The sequence below is a fragment of the Amphiprion ocellaris genome, chromosome 9, assembly GCF_022539595.1.
Source record: "Amphiprion ocellaris isolate individual 3 ecotype Okinawa chromosome 9, ASM2253959v1, whole genome shotgun sequence".
NCBI classification, from domain to species: Eukaryota; Metazoa; Chordata; class Actinopteri; family Pomacentridae; genus Amphiprion; species Amphiprion ocellaris.
In genome coordinates, this window is record NC_072774.1 from 28,724,751 (window position 1) to 28,750,012 (window position 25,262).

The following is a 25,262-nucleotide window of genomic DNA, read 5'->3' on the forward strand; positions in this document are numbered from 1 at the left end:
TTTTTTCAGTTGAATCTTTAACAATGTGTTGTATTTTAAAAGCTTGTTTTACCATCTTTTGTGTGAAATATTCATCTTGAACCTGACTCAAGCTGTCAAGTAAACATAGCAGAGCAGATAACACAGTATAACCCTTTGAAAGGTAGTGGAGCTGAAGTATGAAGTTGCATAAGATGGAAACACTGAAGTATTCATGTGGTCCATCTGGTGTTTGCATTCTGATTCGTGGTTCTGTAACAGCTACTAAAATTATATGGAAAAAATATGACCCGGTTATTTGAAGGGGATGAAATGAAGGCAAACGCAGTGATGTTTTCAGTGACCCAACCAGCCTTTGTGCTTCCATTATTCCAACATGACATGGAAATACAAACCATACTGTGTGATTATACTTGAGCCAGAATAGTGAGAACTCCATCTGGTACAGTCATGAGCTCAGGAAGCTCAGCATGAATAAAGATCAGTGGATGAGTCACATTCTGGCTTTATGGAAATCTATGCCATACCTTCGTAACATCACACATCACAGCTCTTTCCTTCACCCTCTTTTTCTTCCATTGATGCATTAACAGAAGCTTCAAAACACAGAGAGTAGATTTGGTTTTATACTTTTTTTGAACATTTGTTTATTCTCAGTTAAGTGGCTGGTCATGTTTTATTACACATACAATGATGAGGAGGAAGTTTACATTCATTCCCAGCATCCATTCAGCAATAAAACAGTACACGGCACTCACAAGGCTCAAGCAAACAGTGGGAGGGATGAACGCTGCACGTCACACACGCCTGCTTTTTGGAAGATGAATGGAACAGCCCCAATGGTGGCGCTGACCTTTTCTACAAATGACTCTATTTCCTTTTTACAGAAAACTTGCACATTCTCAGAAAGAAAAACACTTTATAATGTGTCATTACAGAGTTAGTCACAGAGCACCTTTTTGAAATTGTTGTTTTTTTGTTTATTATTCACAAAAAAAAAGGAAACACAGCACATTGTATTTGGTAGTCAGGAGGAAAAAGGCAGTTGTTGTTGAGCGAGGGCTTTTTGTGAATTTCATTTACAGTATGTGTGCTGTGCACGAGATAGAAAGGATGAAGACAAAGGAGAGACCTACACTAGACTACGCTGAAGCGTTTAGGAACAGGTCTGAATCTGGCATCGTGCTGCAGCATCAGCATCATAGTTCAGATTCAGTTTTAGTCATGTCATTATCTCATGGACTGTAAAAGAAAATTATCTATATTTCAGTGACTACTGCAGGAAAAAAAATTATTTAGAAGGTTTAGAAATGTAACTTTTACCACAAAATCCACAGCCAGCCTTAGGTCCAATAATGACAAACATGGATCAACAACACATTCATGACGGGACACTTAGCTACACGTCAGACACAAGGGTTCGATGAAAATGGCTCTCACAGTAATGTAAAAGATGTGTTAAATCTGTCACAGAACAACGTTCAGACACATGGAAACACAGAGGAAGGTTGGAGGAAGTGACGTCGACAGCGCAACAGGACAGAAAACCTCTCTTCTCTGAAGCAGAAACGACCTGGGCTTTCGCTCCGTCAACGAGTGGCAACGACGGTCAAGTCAGTCGGACTTGCACCGGCCAGAACCTTCAACTAACCCCAGATCTGCTCCGGTTCAGCCTCCCTTCGTTAGAGAAATGACCACAGACACAAAACTCAAGCGCAGGTATAGATAAGGAGGAGAGCCGTGGATGGATCATTCAGGCTGCACATGTGAGCGGCTTCAGGATCAGCAAACAGTGATGATGACTGCACAGACTCAGCACAACGCATGCAGGGTTTGGAGGTGGGAGGGGGCAACAGATTGTGTCGCTATCTACCAGCCAAAGGAGTCGAGGGTGGGGGCAGTAATAGGGGGAGATGAAGGATTTAGCCGACATTAGAGTGTTAACAGAGGCGGAGGGGACGGTGAGTGTAAGGGTTGACAAGATTTCCTCCTCTTCTTCCTCTTTTTTTTGTTGTTTTTTTTCCCCCCGTGCTCTCAAACGTCTGCCCTGTTGGAAGGGTTGTAGAGGGACCTCAGCGTTTGGCTGGAGAAGCACTCCTGCTTCCCTGGAACAGACAACACAATGCGGTGAATACATGCAGCCCGTAGGTGTTTCTCAGCACTCCGATGTGTTCGGTCATTTCACTCTGAAGGCCTCAGTAACATCATGGTAACTAACAGGTAGCCAATTACTCCTGAGTGTGAAATTTCAGTCTTCACCGTTTATAATTATCAGCCCTTACAAAACATTTGCTGTCTGAGTTGTCTCTTTCCCTTCGGGGAAAAAACAGAGAGCGTGTTACATCAGGTTTCATCAAGTCTTTCATGAATCCTGAGGCCTTTAGTCACACATCATTGAATGAAGTAAACTTCCACTGAATAATGACACCAGGGCTTCAGAGTGAAAAGTCAGAGCGGTCATTGAATACGCCAGATAAGCACATTAGTAGATTTGTGAGCAAAAATTAATTAAAACTCTGACATATTTGTGTGATAATAAGTCAGAATTACAATAGATTCATATAAATTATATTAACAGAAGAGAAATTTGTGATATTCAATCAAAGTTATGAGAAAGTAAAATATGGGATATTAAGTCAGAACTGTGAAAAAGTATTTGAAATTACAATGAAAAAACGTATTTGGTAACTTCCACACACATTAAGCCTTTGGTGCACAACCCATTTTCCATTGAATATGGGTCACTTTTGATCCATGTTGTGCATCAAAGGGTTAAATATATCGTTGCTCCCGCCTCTCAGTGAGGTCGAGAAGCATGTGGTTTTCACTCAGCCAATCAGTGAAGAACACTCGTTACAGCACACGACATCAGGGCATTTGACCAATCAGTAAAGGTCTGGAACGTATCAAACTTTCCCTTTTCTCTTGTGGCTCGGTCCTTTTCCATATTTGCAGTCGAAGCGTCAGAACTAACCATGGTTAGTTGATGATTTTACTGTTGAGTAGTTGTACTAAGTGATGATACATACATTTCTTGGAATTTTTTTTTAACCACTAATGGACAAGGAACCATATATAGTAACTTCATTGACCTTGATTTTCAACATGAAAATTTAAAATTTTTGAAAAAATGGCACAAAGGTAAAAAAGCTGGATGTCCTCCAGTGACACTGTAGAGATGAAACTTTGAATTTCAAAGTATTTCAATGAGTTAAAATTAAGTTAAATTATGTCAAAAAATGGGATAAACACATATAAATACATACTGAAATAAATATAAGATATGTCAAATTTGTGAGAGGAAGTCAAGTATTTGCACAAGTACATCAGAAATGTAAGATCTGATTACAAGAAAAGAATCAAAAGTTAAGAACTATGACAGATTTATGTTACACTAAGACACAATTACAGCTCAAATTCAGAAATATGAAAAAATACAAGAAACTAAGACAGTAATTCAAGAATATTTTTTAAAGAAAATCTGAATTATGACTTAGAAGTAAATTCTAGATCTAATTATATGGATGTAAAAATTACACTTTTGATATTCTCCATATTTCCTCTTATTGTGTAATACTAAATTCTGACTTTAATTCATTTTTTAAATTATTTTATTTATTGTTTAATTCACAATAAATGGGACCCAAAAACACATCTAAAAAAATCTAAATCATCTCTGTGCTTTCACATGTGTTTTTCTTGTCCTGGTAGAATACATTGCTGATGTTAATGGGAGCGCATTATTTTGCAAAATTGTTTATTTAAGATGGTGTTCTGATAGAGTTGCTTCACAGACCCAGCAAATGCATTTTATTTGAAGTTTTGGGCCATTTTATCCATTCAGACGCAAAAAAAGCTCTCTATTCCAGATTAAAGCTCCACATCAGACATTCTGTGTTTATCAGTGAGCAGTCTTTCAGCCTATATTCTACTTTTTTCCTGTTTTACTCTGCAAAACAGATCAAAATTCAGGAAGAGGAGAAGATTCTAAAAGGCGGAAAGATTATACAAATTAGACAAATCTTTCCGGTTTGCTTAAGAAGGTAATCTGCACTGTGGAAATCTGTTTACTCCTCATAAAATGATGCAAGCTTTTGTTGAAGCATTTTACCAGGAATTCATCATCTGAGGCAGAATCCCAACATACTGCAGTGGTAATTGGATTTGAATTGGAAATTGAAAGAGTAAAATGAATGGAAACAAAGAGCGAAACATTATTCTAAAGTTAATGTAGCTTTATGCTCATTTCCATTTGATGTCATTTATGTGAGGCAGAAACTGAAGCGATGGTGTGAAGCCACTGACTCATCGCTAATTAACCGTATCAGAAAGATTGGAAACAAGCGTCCCAGATGTCGGTCACATCCAGAGCTGTTTACTCTCTGGCAGCTTAGTGACAACAATTCAGCCACTACAGAGGAGGATGCCGCAGCCCTGGGGAAATTTGGATTTCTCTCTACCTTCAGTTATTGCTAAACTAACTAATCTAAAGTACAGTCAGTTGGGCTGGCTAATTAGAACCTGACAGGGAAAAACTAGTAGAGCATGAGCGCTGCCACTCCTCTTCATGACAGACATAAACACATCAGTACACAGGGAGCTGCTTTATGAAATGGAAAGTCAATCTGAAGTAAATGCTAATGAGTGTTTAAGAGCTGGCTAAATGTTACACCAGCGGAATGACCCGAAAGTTTCGACGTGGGCGCTTTCAACTTAAATTTACTTAGTCATACTAGGATCAAGAGTCAAAACTTCCATCTGGGCTCAATTAGTTTTGACATTTCGTGTTTTCGTGAGAAGAACTATTAGTTACTGGAGTGCAGACTTATACATTTTTGTTGTCTAATGAAATTTCTACCAAAATTTCTGTGATTCCAAGGTCACGCTCTCAAACACAAATTAACTTTCTTTGGACTGGAAACCAGAAATGTCTCGATCCAACATCAATTCTTCAATTTTTGTTTCCATCTGCTTTCGCAGAGTTGTCGGAAACAGTGAGTGCAAGTTATGGTGAGAAACTTGGAAAAAAAAGCAAAACACTTTAGCTCTGGTCAGAGGGCACTCAACATCATGGAAGTCTCTACTGTTTGCATTCAGTGACTTCTCCAAAGCACCTGATGGAGCCTGATGCTTGGTAATTGATTGATGACAGCACAAAATAATGTTAGATCACACATAATGCATAAGACGTCACTTCTCCCCTGTAGAGCAGGCAAAGTATGTTAGCTGTAGCTCCGCTGAATCCTCATCAGAACTGGATCTACCATCTTCAGCATGATTATATCAGTGCTGGCATGAAGCTTGTAGCATGCACGTTGATCAATCTCGTGTCTAAAAGCATCTTATTATTCCGCTGCTGGCTGCTGTAGTAATGAGATTACGATGTCTTCTAAGCGCATCGATGTTTAACAGATGAGTTAAGCTAAAGAATTCCTTCCATCATATATTAGTTACTCACTCTGCTGCTGATATCATCACTGAGACAGACAAAAAAAACGGGGCAAGAAAGTGATTAGTCAAAAATTCCATTTTCAGAGCAATTTCATTTTCAGTCAGTGTGGAGACGCTTCTAGGAAATAACTTTTAAAGCGTATCACAAGTAGTTTTTATGTCTTCTTTTCTTACCATTTTGAAGATCCTAGTCAGGGTGCCTTTGCCGTCCCCTGCACTGGCCTTCTTGGCTTTAGCAGAGTGTGACTTCTGGGGGCCCTGGCAGAAGGAGAAAATGAGTCAAGTGTGTTTAAAAAATCTTAAAGACGCTGATCAAGAGATTAAGATGTGGTTGACCTTTCCACAAAGAGCTCTGGATTCTTTTTCAGTTCAGTATGAGCAGTGAAAAAGCTATGAGAGGAGAGAATGTAGCACAAAAGAGCACATTCTGCAAGGATGTAGTCCAAAAAAAAAAAAAAAAACTAATATTGAGAAAAAATAGACATCCAATAGAGTGCAGTCCTTTTCAATCTCACTTTATTATACTTGTGTACCACTTAAAGTAATGTTTTCATCTAAGTGTTAGAATAATGCATGAGGTAGAAAAGCTGCAGAGCAGCAAAAATGAAAAGATTTGGAACCACTAAAGGTAATGCTTCCATTGACGAACATTTCTAGCATAACATTTAACTTTCTGAATACATGCATGAATTAATCCTATGGTACTTGCATATTATCATAACCAAATGTTGGCACTTAACAACACTGGGATTTGGTCTTGAACTGGGAAACATTTTTAAATGTTGCCTCTTGCCACTTGGATGAAGAAGCTGAAATAATCAGAGGACTTAATATTTTCAAGTGAAAAAGACAGAGAAATGCACAAATAAGCACAAAAAGTCCTGTAAAAAAAAAAAAAAATTTACTAAAGAACTGTATGAAAATTACTGGAATGGTGTCAGGAGTCACTTTATTAAAAAACAAACAAACAAGGATCTTAACATGATGGCAATATGTTACATTATTATTACAAAGTAGGAAAAAGAAAAAAAGAATATAGCTACATTGCCTGTGCATTGTCTGATTTATTTGTTGTATCAGTATTGGGGTTGGAATTTAAGCATCCTGCTTCAAATATCAAGAACAAGATGTCTGCCAGATCTCTAACATAGTTTTGCTACCTAACCCACACATCTGCAAAACAGCATGCAAAAGGAAACAGACAGCGGTGTATAACTTTAACAATACAGCTGGGACCACGTCATTTGCAGCTAAGTGTAAATGATGCTAATGCTAATGTGATAGCTAATTTTACCATTCTACCTCTAAAGACAGTTTGGTCTACTTGTTACCGAAAATTTTAGGCTTTTGTCTGTAACACTTTGTGACATATTGTTGTCAAACATAACCTTGAATTTCATGTGCAAATAAAACGTGCTGAAAGTGGATGCATTGGTATTTTTGAAAGCATTTTATTTAGAAAGCATTTAATATATTAAGCTAAAATTTTGCAGATATCTTTATAAATACCCATATTCACTGCTATTAAAATGTGTGGGATTTTTGAACAATGTCAAATTGTTCAATAATTTGATGATTTGAGGATTTGATGGAACCATAATTTATTATCCACGATGAATGTTCAATAATAAAAATAGTAAAGTAAAAGTTGTCTTTTCTATATCATTATTTTTTATGTCAAGGGAAAGTCGAAATAAAATCTAAATTCAGTCCAGTAAATAAATATCCTGTCAACCTTCACACCCACCTATAATCCCTCCCATTTTATTGACCTCCTCCTTTCCAGTAATTTTTTTACAGTCCCTTAGCAGAGTCTCTTTTTTTCCCCCCTTTTAGTCACAACCACCTCCTCCGCTGCTTCACGTACATGCATGAGGATGTTAGATTAAGTGCTGATAATGTTGCCAAACGAAGCAGAAGGCAGCCTCACTTCAGCCAGCCACTAAGGAACGTTTGGAATGAAACAAGGATAATGAAGAGGGAAGGAAGGTCTGTGTTAACATAACAACAATATATGCACACAATATGGATAGGTCAGACCACAAAGTCACAAAATGGGCATGATGTACTTGAAAATGGACTTAAGTCGGCAGGAGATGAGGGCGTTATCACTGATGTATGGACAGATTACGAAGGCCTAAGTGGTTGATGGAAATGGAAAAAGAGCCACAGGCGTCATGCTAGAAGGCAGTTTGAGAAGATGACCTCACTTGCTCCTTCATGTTTAATTAGGCATGATACCTTCCCTTTTTTTCTTTTTTTTCGTTGCAGTTATCACACCACCTACCAGGCCTATCTTGGCTGCTAGTCCTCTCCACTGGATGTGCAGAGAAACAAGAGACAAGGACAAGAAGGCAGGAGGGAGAGGGGACAAATAGAAAAAACTTACTCAGCGCAAAGGCAGGATGGAAAAGGAGAGGAGGCAGGTGGGAGAGTCCATCCAGAGGGGGGGTGGGGAGGAGGAGTCACGGGGTCACGGGGGGGAAATGTGTTTGGAGAGGGAGGAGAGAGGAGCAAGGAGGATGCTCACATTGGAAAGAGCACAAGTTTAGTGACATTCAGCAGCAACAAGGCCAAAGACATGAACCATATAGTACATTTACCGTTCGACTATTTTAAAGTGATTGCAAAGATGCTGTAAATATTTGTTTCTTGCATGTGTTCGTACACGGTTCTTTGAAAGTCCGCCAATTAGACTGTTTGGTTTCACATTAAAATGACCTGCCATCAGTGAGACAGAATCTATTTTCTAGTCCCTGCTGTTGCTAAGCTAAGCTAAATTAAGCTAAAATAAGATAAAACTTTATTGATCCGGAAGGAAATTCTTGTACCAGAGATTGCTCAGAAAAAAACAAATGATATAACAGATGAAATGTAGTGCCTAAAAAGTAAAAAAGCATTACTATATGAGTACAATACTGAAAAAAATACTGCACTGAAAAATGAGGTGAATCTGAAAAAGAAAGGTTGAAAACAACTGTAACTGTAAACATGTCACCTTACTTAAATGACCTAAAATGGAATGGAAAAACGCACTGAAACTAACAATTAAAAAAAAAAAAAAAACCAACTTCTGGCTTATTCTTGCTTAGATTTTAAATTTGAGTAATATTTGGTTATAAAAATAAACAAATGTAAAGTTTGTGTCTTGCTGTAGAGGTTCAGTCCCTGGCAGTTTCTTCTAAACTCGACTTTTTCTTCAACTGTCTAACAGGAAATAATCTTTCATGCTCTGAGCAAATACTGGATCTAAAGGAGCGTGGAGAAGTTTATAGATTTTTTTTTATCTGTAATAAGTATCTACAGGAGTTTTCATTCAACTTTTGACTTATCTATTCATGTCTCTGCAAATCAACAGAAAGCAGACTCACCCTAGACTTGGGAGGGGCGGGGGACACCTGAAGAAGTGTTGATAACAGAGAGGTTTTGACAGAGTTAGTGAGCGATCAGAGGAAGCAACGGCACAGCAAAGAGACCAAACATGGAGGAAGAACAGCTGGCAACATCACTGAAGCTCCTGTCTGACCTGAGAGCCTGAGAGTGTCGGAGAGCTAAGCATTACTCACGATCGTGCGGAAGAAATGGACCACGGCGTTCTCTGCTCCGCGCTTGCGTGGGGAAGTGGCAGAGGCTTTCTGAGGGGCTGGAGAGAGAGCACCTCGGAAAGAGCCCTGGACAGGAAAAGGAAAAGCAAAGAAACGATAGACTGCATGTTAAGTGTAGCGAACATGAAAGTAGGACTTTAAATCTTGAGGGTGAGAGACTCATACGCATACTGTTTTGCTTTAATCGACATCTTTAAAAATGAAGGTTAGCAAAGTTGGGATTAAAGAAATCAATATTTAAAATGAACCAACACTTTGTGTCCTACTTACCTGCTAAATGAAGCAAAGGAAATCACCAAAGATACAAAATGATTGGCATTTTAATTAAACACTTGACTTTGCATGTGTTTGACTTTGTGCCGAAAGCGTCTCCCTTTGGTTGCTTAAGGTGTCTGATCCTGGTTGTGATACTCATAGACAGGAGGTACAGCTGGGGTGAGGAACGTGTCCGGATTGGGAACCTCGGAGTTGCATCTGCTTTTTTCCGAAGTTGTTTTGTTGGATTTACAGTGTGAAGGGGATGAGATTCAGCTTCTCAAGGTCTGACGCCATGGTTCTCTGCCACAAACTGGATTGCTCCCTCTGGGTTGGTGGTGAGTTGCTGCCCCAAGCAAAAGAAGCTAAATATCTCGGTATCTTGTACACAAGTGATGGAAAAATGGAGTGTGAGTGGAGTGGCACAGGATCAGCAATAATGCGAATGAAGATGGGGCCAAGCTGGAACGTAAAATTCTCAATTTACCAGTTGATCTGTGTTCCAACCCTCTGCAGTGATCGTGAGCTCTGAATAGAGAGCCTAAAAGTGACAAGAGCCTTAGAGATCGGGTGAGGAGAGTTGGTGTTCCTTCACGTCAAAAGAAGTCCGCATCTCACCGGAATGTCTCATGGACACCTTCCTTTGGAGGTTTTCTAGCCTCACCCAACCAGGAGGAGAACCCTGGGTAGACCTAGAGCTCACTGGAAGAATTACAGATCTCATCTGGCCTGGAAACGCTTTGGGATCTCCCATCAGGGACTGCAGAATGTTGCTGCCCTGCTTAGCATGCTGCAACCACTACCCGACTCTGGGCATGTCAAAGAAAATGGATGGATGGACTAATCTGAGATTACGTAGCTTGTATAATAATATTTGATTCTGAACTAAGTCTTAAATTAGAAGGATACGCAATAATAACAATAACTTACATTTATACCGCACAAGTCGTACTTCTAGTTAAGACGATGAACTCTAGTCCAGTCAGCTGATATTTTAATCACATAATTCTTCAGTATATACACGATGAAAATCAAGAATTTACAAATAAAGAGGACAGATTTCACGTCTAATATTTTTTTCATTAGATAACAATACATAGCCCTGCGACAGACTGGCGACCTGTCCAGGGTGTCCCCTGCCTTCGCCCGAGTCAGCTGGGATAGGCTCCAGCCCCCCCCCGCGACCCTAGTGAGGAATAAGCGGTGTATAGATAATGGATGGATGGATGGATAACAATACATTTGGACAAATACCATCTGCAGTGGGCATATAGACCACTCCAAAAGGTTCGGCGTATTAGCGAGGTGCTTGAAAGCTGTAATTACAGAAACGCCATGCTCAGGACCTTGCTTATTTAAATCTGTTCCCATTGGAGTTTGGTGTTTTTAAGTACTCCACTGCAGTAAAGTCAAAACTCATTTACACTTAAAAGGGCGTTAAGATTTACTGGCCAAAACCTCTCGGCCGTGAGTCATTAAATACAAATTAAAACGGTACAAATTAAAAGTTGAAATCGTCATTATTTTCTTGTCAATGGGTTGATCTACTAAAAGAAGACCAATTGTCACCTCAAAGCGGAAGCAAGTGTTTCAGAATCATACTTTACAAAGGCTACATCAAGTTGAAAGGAAGCAAGGTCGATATCCTCTGGCTTGTAAAAGCTCTGCAGCATTTAAGAGCAAATCCTTTCATTTCTCAAGCAAACATTATGGAGACACAAAAGGTGAAAAGTATAAGTCTTCTAATAGCAAACGCCATTCACAAACCCTGCCCACCGGAGGGAAAAAACACATTCATTTTCGCCTACTCAGTATGTCCAGTCCTTTCAGTTAATGTCGGCTCATTCATCCCTCTCTGTGACCCCATTAATGCAACAGCAAAATGTGTGTGTCTCTGGATGTGCAGTGTGATGATTCACATCCATTACCTCACATCAGAGAGCTTTAAGGTTTACTGAGAAGGGGAAACTTTCACTGCCTCCTCCATTACACTAGATGACAGACATGTGGTGTCACTCGCGCTGTCTTTTATGGGGTTTATTAAAAATGTGCAGTTCAGCACCTCCCCTAGTCCACTATTTCAATTGTTCCCTTCTCATTGATGTGAGGCTCTGTATTGCAGCTTTCTGCTGCCCCTGCAGTGACATCTTAATGAAGTCCTCTTGCATGAGCCCATCTCTGCATGTCTGTTTCAATTCTGTTCTCGACTGGAAAAAGAGGCATAAATGAAAAGGAGTTGAGAGAATGGAGTCGCCTCTGCAATTTGTTCTGGGGGAGAACAGAGGAGAAAAGGGAAGAGGTGGGAGAAGAAAGCAGATCAAATAATTCTGTAGGATTTGTGCTCATGGTTTCAAATTCAGCCAGTTTTTCCTTTGATGTGAATGAGTCTCTGCTCTGTGTTTGTTCTCTCTGTTCTGCTCTCCTATGCCTACATATATGTTTCCATTTGAAAAAAAAAAGCTTTCAAAAAAGACGATGCTGAATAATTTTGGTTCCTGCTTTCATGAGAATATTATGTGAAGGGAAACATTCCTGTTTGCTGTTAATGATGATGGAGCTGTTCGGATAATGAGGAGTGACATTGAGTCTGAGTCTGAAATAAATCTGTTTTGGTAAGTATTGAAAGTATGTTGCCCATCTTTCCTTTAGTGTTGTCTTTGAAAAGAGGGAGGTTGGAATCATTGATGCCTATTTGATGTCTGAGGAGAAAGAAGTTCAGGTGTGTGTGAGAGAAAAGGACATACCGAGATAAGAAAGAACTCATTTTTATCTGACTGTAACACATGCATAGGATTTGTGAGTCTTTGTGTTGCTTGTCTGCCAGGCAAAGAATTTGTCAAGTGTTGACATTGCTTCCTGAGATTTCAGTTGCTTCTCTTTTCTTCATCTCCATATTTAGCCACAGTCACTGTCACTGCTCATCAGTTTTTCTTCTATTATTTTTTACTTATGTAACAATACATAGAATTTATAAACAGTAACTTATTGTCTAAATCTCCACAAGTGGATATAGTTGAAATCAAAGTCATTTCCTTGCTGAGAATTATGCAATATGGGTTTCATCACTATCCCTCTATCTGTCCATTAGCAATGACACTACAACACACTTAGCTGCTGTGTTTGTACGAAAGGAATGTTTGAAATGTCTTTTCTTTTAAAAATGTACATGAGCAACCACACTGGAGGAGACCAAAACAGAGCTAAAAGAAGTTGTGTTTGCCAGGTGGAATGGACGTGATGATAGTATAGCTGTTTTATGTTTAATGTATAGCCATAAGAATGGGATCTTTGTATCTAATTACCACAAATTAGTGTATTTTCCAATCTGTTTTTTATATATATATATATATATATATATATATATATATATATATATATATATATATATATATATATATATATATATATATATATATATATATATATATATTATCTGTCTTTTATCTCTCTCTCTCTCATCCCTCAGATGTTGCTGTAAAATGTACTTAGATGGTCATGGATTACAAAGTGGAAAAGATGAGAAAAGCAAGGAGAGATAATCAGGATTCAGGAGCTACAAGGTATTCCTTCCCTTTTTGACAAACTGTAGGTTAATGATCACTAAGGTCAGAGGTCACAGCCTGGCTGAGTATCTGCTTTATTATGGATGAAGCTTAATAATTAATCCTGAGCAGGAGAGGAGACTTGGAGATCGTGACTGAAAATCCTACTCAGAATTCTAAGAAACTCCAGTCTCTTGACACTGAACTTCTCTGAAACTATTTAATATTCATCAGGAATTGTGTTGACACTACAGATCATTTGCAGAAGAGAAGGAAACTATTTCCAAATGTTATTTATTCATTTATTCTGATTTAGTTAAAGCCCATCTGCAGTCTTGCGGGTGTTTAGAAGTAAATAGACGAACATGGTGGTGAACAGCAGTGTACAAGTTGCACTACTGGGAGGCATCTGCATCAAACTTTCTAAGAATGTCTTTGTTTATTATTGGCAAAATTGATTATATTAATCACTCAAGTTATGGCGTTTGTGCATTTTTTAGAGCAACATGTTCAGTCCCAGTTCCCAACCTAATATTTTTTTAATAGTCCCATAAGAATTCTTAAACTCACTCTTTTTTGCTGAGTAGCACATAGTCCAAAGCCACAAAGAAAAAAGCTTGAGCAATATTTACACTTTTAATTTGTTGAACTGGCAGGTTGCACTGTCTTCTTTTATGTGTGACTTATTTAGCAGGCTTCCTATTAATTCTGCAATATCAATCATTTTCAGCTTGCATTTAATCTACATTAAAATGCACAAAGTCCTGGGTTTTCATTGAGTGCCTGACTATACCTGTTTCTCTGTATAACCTAGGGATGAATAAAAAAAGACATCTGAGCATTTTAATTAGAAATTAAAATGAGCCCTAATTTGGCTGAATTAAACTGGCTGTTTCCATTAACATACTTTAGACAGACACTCGAAAAATGTGACAAATAAATGAATTTCAAACCCCGGCTCCGGGAGACAAGAACCTTCAGCTTGTTTATCACAGTATTCTGCCCTTGTTTAGTGGACAAACTGTGGGTCAAAGGTGTTTTATTCTCTTTTTAGGCCATTTCATTTTTGTTATCACACAAACAAGACAAGTCATCCATTACTCGGTTGTATCAGATTGGAGGTAAACAGACGTCCCCTAAAGAAATTTTTATTATTTTTTTTACCTTGTTACCATGTAAATATGGTGTTTTTCATAAGTGAAACCAGCAGTCAGTTCCAAGACTGAGCATTTCTGCATAACAAAACCTAAAGAACTAGTCCTGTCCACTTGTAGGGTGGGGCTTTCTTCTTTCTACTTGAAACATGTACAGCTGAATTACTGCAGTATTACAACTTGCCATTGAGTAGTGTATTGTAGTTTTAGAGTCACAGCTCGAGCTGCATCAAGTGGTGTGGCCCAATTAGCATATTCATACATCTGTAGATACTAAAGGAGGCAAACGTCTACTGTTTCATGTCATATCGGACATTTTAAGGCATAAGAGGATCATTTTCTTGGAAAATACTTCTGAATATGTAATTCTGTGATGATTTTGATGAGTTTCTAGAAGTTGTATTAATGTCTGGAGAGGAACTTCAAAACAATCTCCAATACCTGCTTTTGGTTTGGAGTGTGATCTATCTATGTGATTGACAGACTCAACTGTGGAATATTAATTTCTATTAAAATCTATAATCTTAAAGGCTGAGACATGTTTTCACTTGGAGCTAAATTAAAAACAAAAAACAAAAGCACAACTTCAGAAGTGGAGTAATTAAAAATCCGAGCGGCTGGCTGTTACCAGGATTAGCAGAGCAGTTAATATGATTTGACATTTACAATAGTAGAACCAAAAGAGAGACACCAAGCCAAACACAAAGTTAAAAAAACAACAGCGACAGTGCAGATGGTGTTGTTAAAGACTTTTAATCAAGCAATAATCCAAAAAGCTTAGAACAGGATCAGGTTAGGAACAGGTCACTGGTCACAACAGATCCAGACAGTTACAAGCGTCCACTGCGAAGCTGAAGGCGTAACAAAACAGTGGGTCAACAATGATCCACCGCTGGTTCAAATAAAACTCCCCGACTGGGTCAAAGACTCGTGAACCTGAGGTGAGCAAACTGATGTGAGATGAGGGAGTCAGAGCCCCCCACCTCCTTCATCCAAGACACTGGGGTTTGACTACAGTATCACAAAAGTTTTGGTTTTGACCGTGAGCTGTTCTGCTAAAAGCCTGACTCATTTACAATAATCACTCCTGCATTGCATTGTATGACCGATTCAAAAAAAATTAAGACTTCAAATACTCTCTTTTATTTATCATTTCTGCTGGACTAGCTAATGCTCATGCAAAATTTATTTTCCTGCCATTTAGCACATCATTATTATAATCTGAAATGATCCAGTTGCCGTTAGCACTCAAATGTAGATTTCCTGCAACTGTTTTGCATCCTGAGACCAGTTTGTATTAATTTTTTTTTTTTTTTTGACGTCACAATTTCTGAAAACATCTCTCGTCTTGACATTTTTCCAAATGCCCAAACTCAGGCTAAGACTGAAACTTATGTAAATAAAGCAGACAAAAGACATTACAAAGCACAAGGGATCGGCGTGTAAAAGACTCCACACCTGCCAAGTATGAAAACAGCATGACTGGAATAAGCATGCATAGCCTCAATCCAATGCAAAACACTGACACAATCTTTCACGGTAATACTGCAGCCAAGATTTATGAATTCTGAATGTCTGTGGAGAATCTGTGCGCACAGACACATAGGCTATGTAGAAAAATTAAGCTAGTAAATAGCCGTCTTCATGATGTATTCTTTCTGAAAAAATAAGTGTTTGCAGCAGAAAGTCAGTGCAGGTTGTTTTTTTTTTTGCTAGAGGCAACAGAGGTGGGGTGAACTTGTCTGTCATTTACTTGAGATGTGAACACTCGTTATTTGAAGGCAAATCCTTGGTGAATACATAAATATATATTTGTACATCTTTGTTTTTAGTAAACTTCTCATCAGTATGGATAACGCACAATTTTATGGCAAAAAAGAATGGGAAAATTAAATAGTGTGGCAAATTGGTAGCTAGTGCGATGCTAAATGAAAGCTTCATTATTTGTTCTGTTGATATTTTCCCTGATCATTTCAAAAGCAAAAACAATATCTGATCAGCAGAACAGGCTAAAGCAGAGATTTGTGACATATATGTATATATGTCTAAAATCATTATTATCCTGAATCTTACACTAAACACTATTTCATAGATGGTATAAGGCGTGAGGGAAATGCATATTTAGATGATGTTCAGAGATCTCTCTGCGGTTACCGAGCCAAAGCACTAAGATTAACACTCTGCAGGGCGAGGACAAGTGGACAAAGGAAAAAACTGCTTATAATCAGAGAATTGTTGTCCACAGGATTAGCTCGCTGTACCATAGCTTTCCTTTCAAACAATTATTGGTAATGTTTTAAGACAGCTGTCACAGCGAGCAGATGTGACACATGATGGGACATACAGAACCAGAACACGATCATTTCCCTTCCTAAATGAACTACAAAAGGCTTTCTGGTTTAGGCTCAGCTCGTTGCCGTAGTGTTGTCAGGATAACCAGCATCAGTTCGGCTGTGAACTCGGTGCGGCAGCTGAAACTTTTATTCCATCTCCACCTCCAGAGGGCATCACTGAGTGGCCTGACAGGGAGTGGAAGCAGCAGAGCTGAGCAGTCTGCTTTCTAATAGCTGTAGCCACGGTGCCAAGCAGTAAATCGTGTCTGGAAGTGGATCCCAATTTGTCTAAACGGATGGACAGATTGGTACAAACAGAACTTTTGCGACTACAGTAAATATAGACACTAAACCAATATCAAGTTTTTCCCAGGCAAACTGAGCCTGATCGGTATCATTGGTATCGATCGGTTCTGTATTTTTCGAAAGGTCAGATGCTGGCATCTTGACAACACTACAACACAAAATAATTAGAAAGCAATACAGGCTCAAATATCACTAGCCTGCAAGATAAGCCTGTTCTTTCTTTATAGGATGCAGACTTTTTTATATATATATATATATATATTCCCAAACAGGGGATGATAAAAAGCTCTTACTCTGTTATATTTCATTATATGCTCATATACATAATATAATTCTTTGATCATCTATAGCATAATGTGATCAGCACTTTCCCGTGCAGACAACAGTCAGGTACCTCCCTGTGGCTGACTTCTCACAGATGTTTCAAAACTGACTCCAGAAACAGAGAAACCAAAGACACTCTACTAAGAAGCTGCGTGAACTCTCTGCAGAGTGTCCAATGCCTCGACAAAATCCTAAATATTCTACCAGTGTTACATCTTAATGATACGGACATGAATTCCCCAACGTAGACAAGTACCTGAAGTGAAACACTGCTGTTCTCCAGTTCGATAAATGTTCTAATAAACAAACAGCACAATGGCAGCAACATGTGAAACAATATAACGTCACATCCACAGATATATTAAATTTAACTGAAGATTTGCTACTCATGTCAGTACCATTCAAATAAAAGACAAACAGAACAATATAGAAAGTTATCCTTAACTGATTCAAAGTCACAGCCTCTTTGAAATAAAATAGAAAACAAACCCCACCCAAAGTCATTATCCAGTGTCCATTCATTATCCGCCAGTTAATGTGAAACGCGGGACAATGTGACTTTGGTTCACCATAAAAACAACAGCAAAACCAACGCAACTCTACATGACAAATATATGGCAACAAATTCTTACAATTTAGGTTGAAGAATCAGAACTAAACAGTGGTTCTGGGAGTGGAATCAGCACAATGAACTGAGATAACACGAGAGCCGTCGAGTTTTTTTTCACCTCGACCCTCTGCGTCCTCACCTTGCTCTTCCTCTTCTTGTCCCCACCAAAGAACTTTCCAATCTGATCCAGGAGGCCGGGGTTCTTCTTTCTCCGGCCCAGCCCGAAGGCGGCCTGTGCAGAGCTGCTTGCGGATGCCATGGTTACAGTAGCAGTTGGTAGTATATATTTGTGTTTGTCAAATGTTGGGTTTTTGTCTCTCCCTTAAATGAGAGCGCAAAGGACAGAGGAGGAAAAAGAGAAAAGAGAGGAGAAAGGAAGAAAAAAAAAAGCTAGCCTAATCTAGGTCCTGTTCGGGGCTCTCCGACCCGCACTCTGAAGCCGCTCCGCTGTGCTCCTGGATGGTCTGCAGCTCGTCCGATTCGGAGGGTCGGTCTTTGAAGGTGTTGTCCTCTCGGCCCGGGGCATCTCGGGAGAAGAGGCGGGCCAGGTGGGGGCGTGGTGTGGCGGCGTCAGGGTCAGCTGTGCTGGCGGGGGTCCAGGGCTGGCGGGGGCCCTCAGCGCCCGTGGAGTCAGTCACCGCCGGCTTCTTCGAGACGCAGCCATTGTTCTGGTTCGCATCTGCCTCACCCAAGCCTGCGCAGAAACAACAAGGGTCATCTATGGGCTCGGGCCTGCATGGCACACAACAAGCCAGAGCAGCACAATGGGCTCTTTTCAGGAGACGGGGCCCTTCCTGCTGCAGCCGACACCAGCAGAGCTAATTTTTCCACATTTCAGCTGTAATAAAGCTTACCTGCTGGGATGGAAAATGTGAGATTAAAGACATGCAATCAAAAGTGCTTAATCAGTTTCAAAGATTTATTTTGCCTGTGTTGTTTTTCCTTAGATGCCACTTTTACCACCCACAGATTCTTTTTTTTTTTTTTTTTTAGTTTAAACATTGCTGTAGTGGATATGTTGACACATTCAGCTTAATTTGACTAGTAAACTACAAAAAAAATTGACTGCAAAACCTACCTTGATTTTTTTTTCAGTAACACAATCGATACTGGGCTCAACCATTAAAAAAAAATCACTAAATTTGACAGAAAGAGAAAGAGTCAACCCAGTGTAATGCATTTGATCCCATTTCCCAAAAATATCGCAGTAAATGTTTCACTTCACCCATGCAAATTCAGTGCATGCTCAGTGGTATTAGTTCCACTGAAATGGAAATACAGCTGTTCGTGAAACGTCCACTTTGACAGCTATCCATTAGGCTGGCCCGCTCCTACAGCAGAGGACATCCAGTGCATTCCTCCCTCCAAAACAATATACACACTGTACTGACAGAAATGGTGTAGCACTACACCAGAGAATCTGCATGCTAATATTGGCTGAAACAGTGGCCTGTTGTCAGAGCTGCATAGTTATTACAGAGAGACAAAGGGCCCAGTGTCACTAAAATAACTCCTATAAGTATGGATTTTCAACCCGATGCACGGTGACACTTATCTGATTTGGGACCCGAGAGCTACGAGGCTGCTGTCGGTGGATGCAGAGCAGGAACAAGTTCTCTGCTACTATATGTAGACGTTCAACTGTGAGTTCTTACAATTCTGGAAAAGTGGAATTACTTGGAAAACAATGCATCTGATAACTCCTTACGCTTGTTTTCCTTCTGGCAGATTTGCAAGTCATAAATCAAATGGGAGCGCAGATGAAGTGTAGAAGCCAACATGATTTATAGGAAGAGACAGACTTTTATACTTCATGGAGGGGAGCGACTGTTTGTCACGCAAACACCAGAACTCTAAACACAAGTCACTTGTCAAAACACAGTTTGTGGAAAAATTTCACTTTGACATTGCATTGTTATGCCTCTGTTTCCCTCACATCAGAAGCTGCACTGAGGGATGATGATACAGTATTGTGCGTGTTGCCCACCACCTGCAGCATTTTCTTCGGATCACTGTTTTTCATGAGGAAGAACAAAATATTTAAAATACACTTTCGAAACCGATTGCTGTGAGGCATGTCAGCAAAGGGGAGATACTGAGACGTATTGCTTTTGATTTTGACTCTCCAAAATCTCATCAGGGGCTTAACAGCTCCCAAACAGAAGCCTGAGAGGTGTCGACAGCAACAGTTTCTCATGTAAAGCATTTGAAGTCTTGTCTTTTTCAATCCCTGCTGTTATAAGACAGGATGGTATAAAGATCCAATAATGGCGCTCTACCCAGCCGTTGGAACAGCTCCACTTCACGTCTAATTTCCCCCTAATTAAATTCTGACCAAGGTATAAAAGCTTATAAAAAAAAAAGTCAATTCAGCTTTTAAAGGCCACGTGAAACAGTAAAAATCCTCATTTTAAGTTGATAAAAAAAACTTTTTAGGGATAAGAGTTGCTTTAAGAAGATGACACATTCCATTCAAAGACATCTTACGAAGACTTTAGGCCAGAAAAAACAGAAATGGAAGATGAGAATCTGATATTACCAAAAAAAAGTATTTGCAACACTTTTCAAAGACCTTCATGGAAAAAATGAAACGATCAGTGCAATAGATGTCATACTCTCAGTCAGTTTGTCTCAGTGTTCCTGACTCAGATCCATGCAGGGCTTTTAATCCAGCCATGGATTTAAAAGCTATTTATCACCACATTACACACATTCATCATGTCATCGCCTGGATGCTGTGGTTTCTCCTGGATAATTCCTCTTTTCAGGGGTTTTTACACACCATAAGAGAAGCTGTTTGTCTTTTTGCCCCCAAACTTTTTGATGGAGTTAAAACTAAGTGAAGAAGAAAACTCAGAAATATATCACTGTTTTTATATTTTTTCCCAGGGGCTTGTTGGCAAATTAAAACTTAGCTTGTTGCCTCTACAGTCAACAGAAATGTTCTTTAATGAGTCATGCTGCATGTTCAATTAATTGTACGGTCACATTTCTAGAGGGATCGCTGCAGAATAAGCAATCAACTGTGAGTTAACTGAACTGTGCAGTGCAGTAAAAAGTGTGAAAGACATTTAAGGTAACAAAAAGAAAGACACTTCTCATGCTGAAACACTACAATGACGCATCTGATGAGTCCAAAGAGTTTCTCAACAGCCAAACAACAGAGTTATAAAGGACTATATTAAGGGAGACGAGGCGTCCTGCAGCAGATGGTATTGAGGTGGTCACACCAGTTGTTTTGTTGACTTCACATAGCTCTATGTGAAACTTCATCTGCAGAGCTTCAAAAAATAAATTCAACATATTCTAACTCATTTATCTGCTTACAGTAAATAACCTGAAATGTAACTTATAATTTGTTGTTACCGGCAGTTTATATTCATTTACACTGCTGGTCCCTCTCAGGAGTTCTACGTTATTTTACCACAAAGAGAGGAGTAAATAGGAGAGCTGCTCTTTTTCTACCCTTCAGCTGCCTGCCCAAAGGTCCTCTTAAATTTCCATCATCCATCATTTGTCGCTCGCTTTTCTCAGCCCAGCAGTGCTGTCATCTGCTACTATCACACCAATAAAATATGAATTACAGAGAGTAAAAACATCCTGACATGGATTAACTACCGTCACAGTCCATAATACTTGAACATAATACTTATAATACAGCATGTTCAACAAGTCTGTGTGTGCTGATGAGTAATGTGCTAATCAGATGACTCCTTTTATGCTCTCAATAGAGGTTAATTAATAACAGGGTGTCCTTGGTCATAATACACTTATGGACAACTGACGGGATTGTTAATCAATGCAGATTACTCAGTGATGACTGAACATTTCAGGCAACAAGGATTCACTCTCCAATCTGTACTCTCCTGTGATAAAACAAAAGTCCCCTCCTCCCTGCATTCCCAGCTGCCTAATAATGAAGGATAGTGGATGACAAGGTGACTTAAATCAGTTATTTGATAAATTTGTTCAATAATAGGCTAAATAAATACACTAAATAATGCTCTTTTAATGGCTGTTGTGATCAGCCAAGTTGATTGTTATTGTCTAACCTTTGTATTTGATAATAATGTGTCCAAAACAGCCAAACATGTCTATAGTAAACAATATTACATCGATTTAGATAACAGTTTCAGCTCAATCAGCAAAATGTGATAGAAGGGAAGTGGATATTCTAGCATCTAACCTTGAAGTCCACAATCTCTAAAATCTTTTTTTTCTAAGTTTAATAAGGCGAAGCAGGAAATTAGGGCAATATCTAGGTGTGCCTGCAACACAATAGCCCATGGACCTGCAATTAATGTAATACGACAAGTCCAACATGGCAGATAATGAAGCTGGGAGGACCACATGTCCTTGTGAGCTAGTTTATTGAGTTCTTTCTGCCTTACAGCTGCCTTGTTTCTTCTAGTTTCCTTTAATATATTCTGTAATCATTCCTGCTCCTCTTATAGGCATTTCTGCTATACCGCCTGCATCATTAACCGAAGCTCTCACAGTGCCTCCTGTAAGACTAACCTGACACAGCCGAGGCCAGTGAAAGGCCTTTTAGTGACTGAATATCATTGGCTGGGTCACTGTCACAGTGACCCAGCTGACTTTTTAGTTAGGCCATGGATCAACATCTAAATACAGTCAATCTGTGACTTACTTGTTCCCTTCATGACTCAATCTTCTCTATAGTTCAATAACAAGTGCAATGAGTCACAAAATCAACTCCCAGACCATCTAACCAATATCATTAATTGCATTCTTCTAGTCAACGTTTTTAGAAATTTCAAGTTGCATTCTGATTTGTATGAGCTCAAATGTGGCACTGCATGATTCTTCTCACTCTGTGTGTTCTTTCACTACATAAGAAACATCCCCTCTCCTTCCAGCTGCATGGCGATCATTGTGAGGGCACTGGTTATGCAAAAGAAGCACAACTTGTAAACAACACTAAGGGCCAATTATGCAGCAGTGTGATGCACGGCGCTGTAGTGAGAGGCAAGGGTTTGCTCGGAGCGTGCTCACTTCACTCTGCTGCTTCCTTTCAGAAATATTGGAATTATTCATGGGTTGAAATGCCAGGATCATGATAGTTTCTCGAGCTCATCCATCACTGCTTTAGTAAAAGGGGTCCTCGAACCACCAGGGGAGAAGTCAGAAAATTCAGAACCTGCTCCGTCAAATATATGGCCTTCATTAGCAGCAGGAGCCTCATTCAAAACATGTTCTCAGCTTCTCATAATGCAGCCGAGGCATCATCACAGTTCGAAGGTGACCGGATAACAGCTTGGTGCCTCGTGTTATTCCCCACGGCAACTCCAAGATATCCCCGCGACAAGGGAAGTGCCAAGATGGACAGAAAACGCAGGTGAAATTATAGGGGACAACTGATGTCATCTGCTGCCTTGCAAATTTCTAATTACCATGCTGAAAACAATTATCATCACTTCAGTCCCTGACACCACAGACAACCTGCCAGATCTGTTCATCGAAGACATTCATGCGAGAGGAGAAAGATCAGCATCTAGAGGGGAGGAGGTATGCAGAGAGTGGGCCTCAATCTGCTCATTTTTCCTCCTCTTCCTCAGTGCAAAGAGGATGTGCGGCCTTGCATCTGGGACAACAACAAGGACTGTGGTGGGATAGAGGCACGGGAAGCATTCCTCTGATAAAGCATCCATCGCTATGTGGCCCCGGACCAACCCTCCCACCCAGGGGCAAGAATCCTTCTGCCGCTGCATTCATGGTGGATCTGAAGCACCCACAAGCTCGGAGTAAAAAAAGACGTCCTCTGTCTCTGAAACCCCATCTGGCATTCAGGACGGTAGCCCTCCGGAGATTTTCCTGGAGGAGATAAGAGCTACAACAGAACCACACCCTTGTAACTCAAGCCACGGTCATGACTTCTCAATTTCACTTTAAGCAGGGACTTTAAAAGGGGATGGGGAAACAATTGTGTTAAGCTGCGATAAAGTCAAGATGATTTAGTTTAACACCTTTCTCTGGCATAGCAAATCAAAACCAGAAAGCACTTAGACAAGCAAAGGATAAGGCCTTACAACAGTTAGTGTGATCTTGGCTTGCTGTAAATCTTATACACACAGCAGTGTCAGAGCTCCTGTGTCTATTCTATCCTGGCAACAAAGATAATGAAAGCTTTGGCCTGTCAACACCAACGGCTCCTCACTTCGATTTGTTTTCTGTCAAAGAGCAGCAATTTTCTCTTTCTAATTTTACACCTCTTCCTATATCGCTCTTATCTTCTTGACAGGAGCTGATCAAACATTTAGTGTTTTCTCTCACATCAATAGATGTGTAACAGTGTATTTTCCATTTGAAATAACTAAGCTGGCTTCTTTAAAAAAAAAAAAAAAAAAAACCTCTGCAGTATTAATCAAAGCTCTCTCTCACTCTGCTACTGTTACAGAGTCAATATCACAACAAATCACTGTTTTGATTTATTCCAGTCCAGGGCTGCAACCAATGATTCTTTTCATCATTAAATAATCTTTTGACCATTTGCTAATTTTTATTACTTGCTCCTTAAGATGTCAGCGAACAGTATCAATTACAGCTGATATCAACAATTTGCATGCTATGTTCTACGAAAAGTTAGAAATCCAAACATATTTGATTTACAATTACACTACCAGTCAAAAGCTTGGCCACACCTTCTCATTCACTGCTTTTTATTTATTTGTATTATTTTTTACATTATAGATTAATGCTGAAGATTAACACTTTTTCTGTTTACAACATAATTCCATATGTATTATTTTATAGTTTTGATGTCTTCAATATTAATCTATAATGTACAAAATAGTTGAATAATCATGGGTCACAATCTCAAAGGAATGTTTAAAAAAATCTTGTGGAATCTATGACACCAAGAAGTGAGGTTACTTGAGAGCAAATGGAGGCCCAAACCAATATTAGTATTAGCATTGTGTTCTTAATAAAGTGCATGATGCTGTGGTTTCAGGTTAGCATTTTATAAGCTCATTTATGACTGCTAATTTTAACTGCTCAGTTCAGCTTGACATTTAAACATAGTTTAAACATGTCATGACAGACATGTTTGTGGAGAATGAGGTTTTCACTGGCAGCTGGTATGAATGGGTGTCTCTAGTAGGACAGTGGGTCAGCACACAGGAATAATAGAGCTCAGCATGGGTTGATGCCATCAGTGTAGTGCTGAGGGACGTTTCCTCACCCATGGAGACATGAGAGGCCAAAACACATTCATACATGCACACATGACTAATGTCCTGAAGTCGTAGGCCAGCTGGATGCTTATGTCAGAGCTGAGTAATCACAGTTTAACTTCTTAAGGTCACAATACAGGAGTTTTAATGTGAGAGAAATCTGAAAGAACAAGAACTGATTTTGGAATGTGGTTGCATCACACATCAGTGGCAAAAGTTAACAGATATTCTTGTCTAATCAACATTATCACATTACGAGACAAGAAAAGCACTCAGAGCGCGTAGTATTCCGCCAAGGCTGTTCATTCCTCCGTACGGCATTGTCAGAAATGCAGCATTTTTTTTTTTTTTAGAAATCCAGCATTTGTTTATTAGTTACTGATGATCAAAAATCACGGCAACATAGAATGTGGCCATTTAATATAGATGTACCCATAAACAAAATGACCTTGCGCTGAGCACAGGCGTGTGTTATACATGTGTACGTTATATATGGATACCGAATTG

At 39.4% G+C, this 25,262-nt stretch overlaps 2 protein-coding genes across 6 annotated transcripts in view; both read right to left on the reverse strand.

Moving 5' to 3' along the window:
• Positions 1 to 596: 596 nt before the first annotated feature.
• On the reverse strand, positions 597 to 17,963 carry LOC111580029 (myelin basic protein-like). 5 transcript variants are annotated; one of them, XM_023287575.3, is made up of 7 exons: positions 17,699 to 17,963; positions 8,997 to 9,101; positions 8,802 to 8,828; positions 7,718 to 7,747; positions 5,605 to 5,688; positions 5,438 to 5,456; positions 597 to 2,084 (listed from the first exon to the last, which is right to left on the reverse strand). In XM_023287575.3, the coding sequence occupies exons 1-6, from the start codon at positions 17,816 to 17,818 to the stop codon at positions 5,454 to 5,456; spliced, it is 369 nt and encodes a 122-aa protein (XP_023143343.1). In that variant the 5' UTR covers positions 17,819 to 17,963; the 3' UTR covers positions 597 to 2,084; positions 5,438 to 5,453. The 5 variants fall into 5 exon arrangements, with proteins under 5 accessions (XP_023143343.1, XP_023143345.1, XP_023143342.1 ...); XM_023287577.3 differs by lacking the exon at positions 7,718 to 7,747 and having other exon boundaries at positions 5,605 to 5,679; XM_023287574.3 differs by lacking the exon at positions 5,438 to 5,456.
• LOC111580028 (myelin basic protein-like) overlaps positions 17,831 to 25,262 on the reverse strand; it is a 55,621-nt gene continuing 48,189 nt past the window's right edge. The window contains exon 4 of the mRNA XM_023287573.3: positions 17,831 to 18,253. Coding sequence (XP_023143341.2) covers positions 17,955 to 18,253 — 299 coding nt within the window. The 3' untranslated portion in view covers positions 17,831 to 17,954. The remainder of the gene's footprint in view (positions 18,254 to 25,262) is intronic.

Bases quoted from the DNA above. Each gene is read 5' to 3' on its own strand.
- LOC111580029 (XM_023287574.3), bottom strand. From the start codon at position 17,818: ATGGCATCCGCAAGCAGCTCTGCACAGGCCGCCTTCGGGCTGGGCCGG. The intron at 5,689-7,717 runs GTAGGTGGTGTG...TCCTTCTGCCAG, and splicing joins TAGCAGCCAAGATAGGCCTG to GGCCCCCAGAAGTCACACTC. The intron at 2,085-5,604 runs GTAAGAAAAGAA...TGTCTGTTCCAG, and splicing joins TGACTAGGATCTTCAAAATG to GGAAGCAGGAGTGCTTCTCC.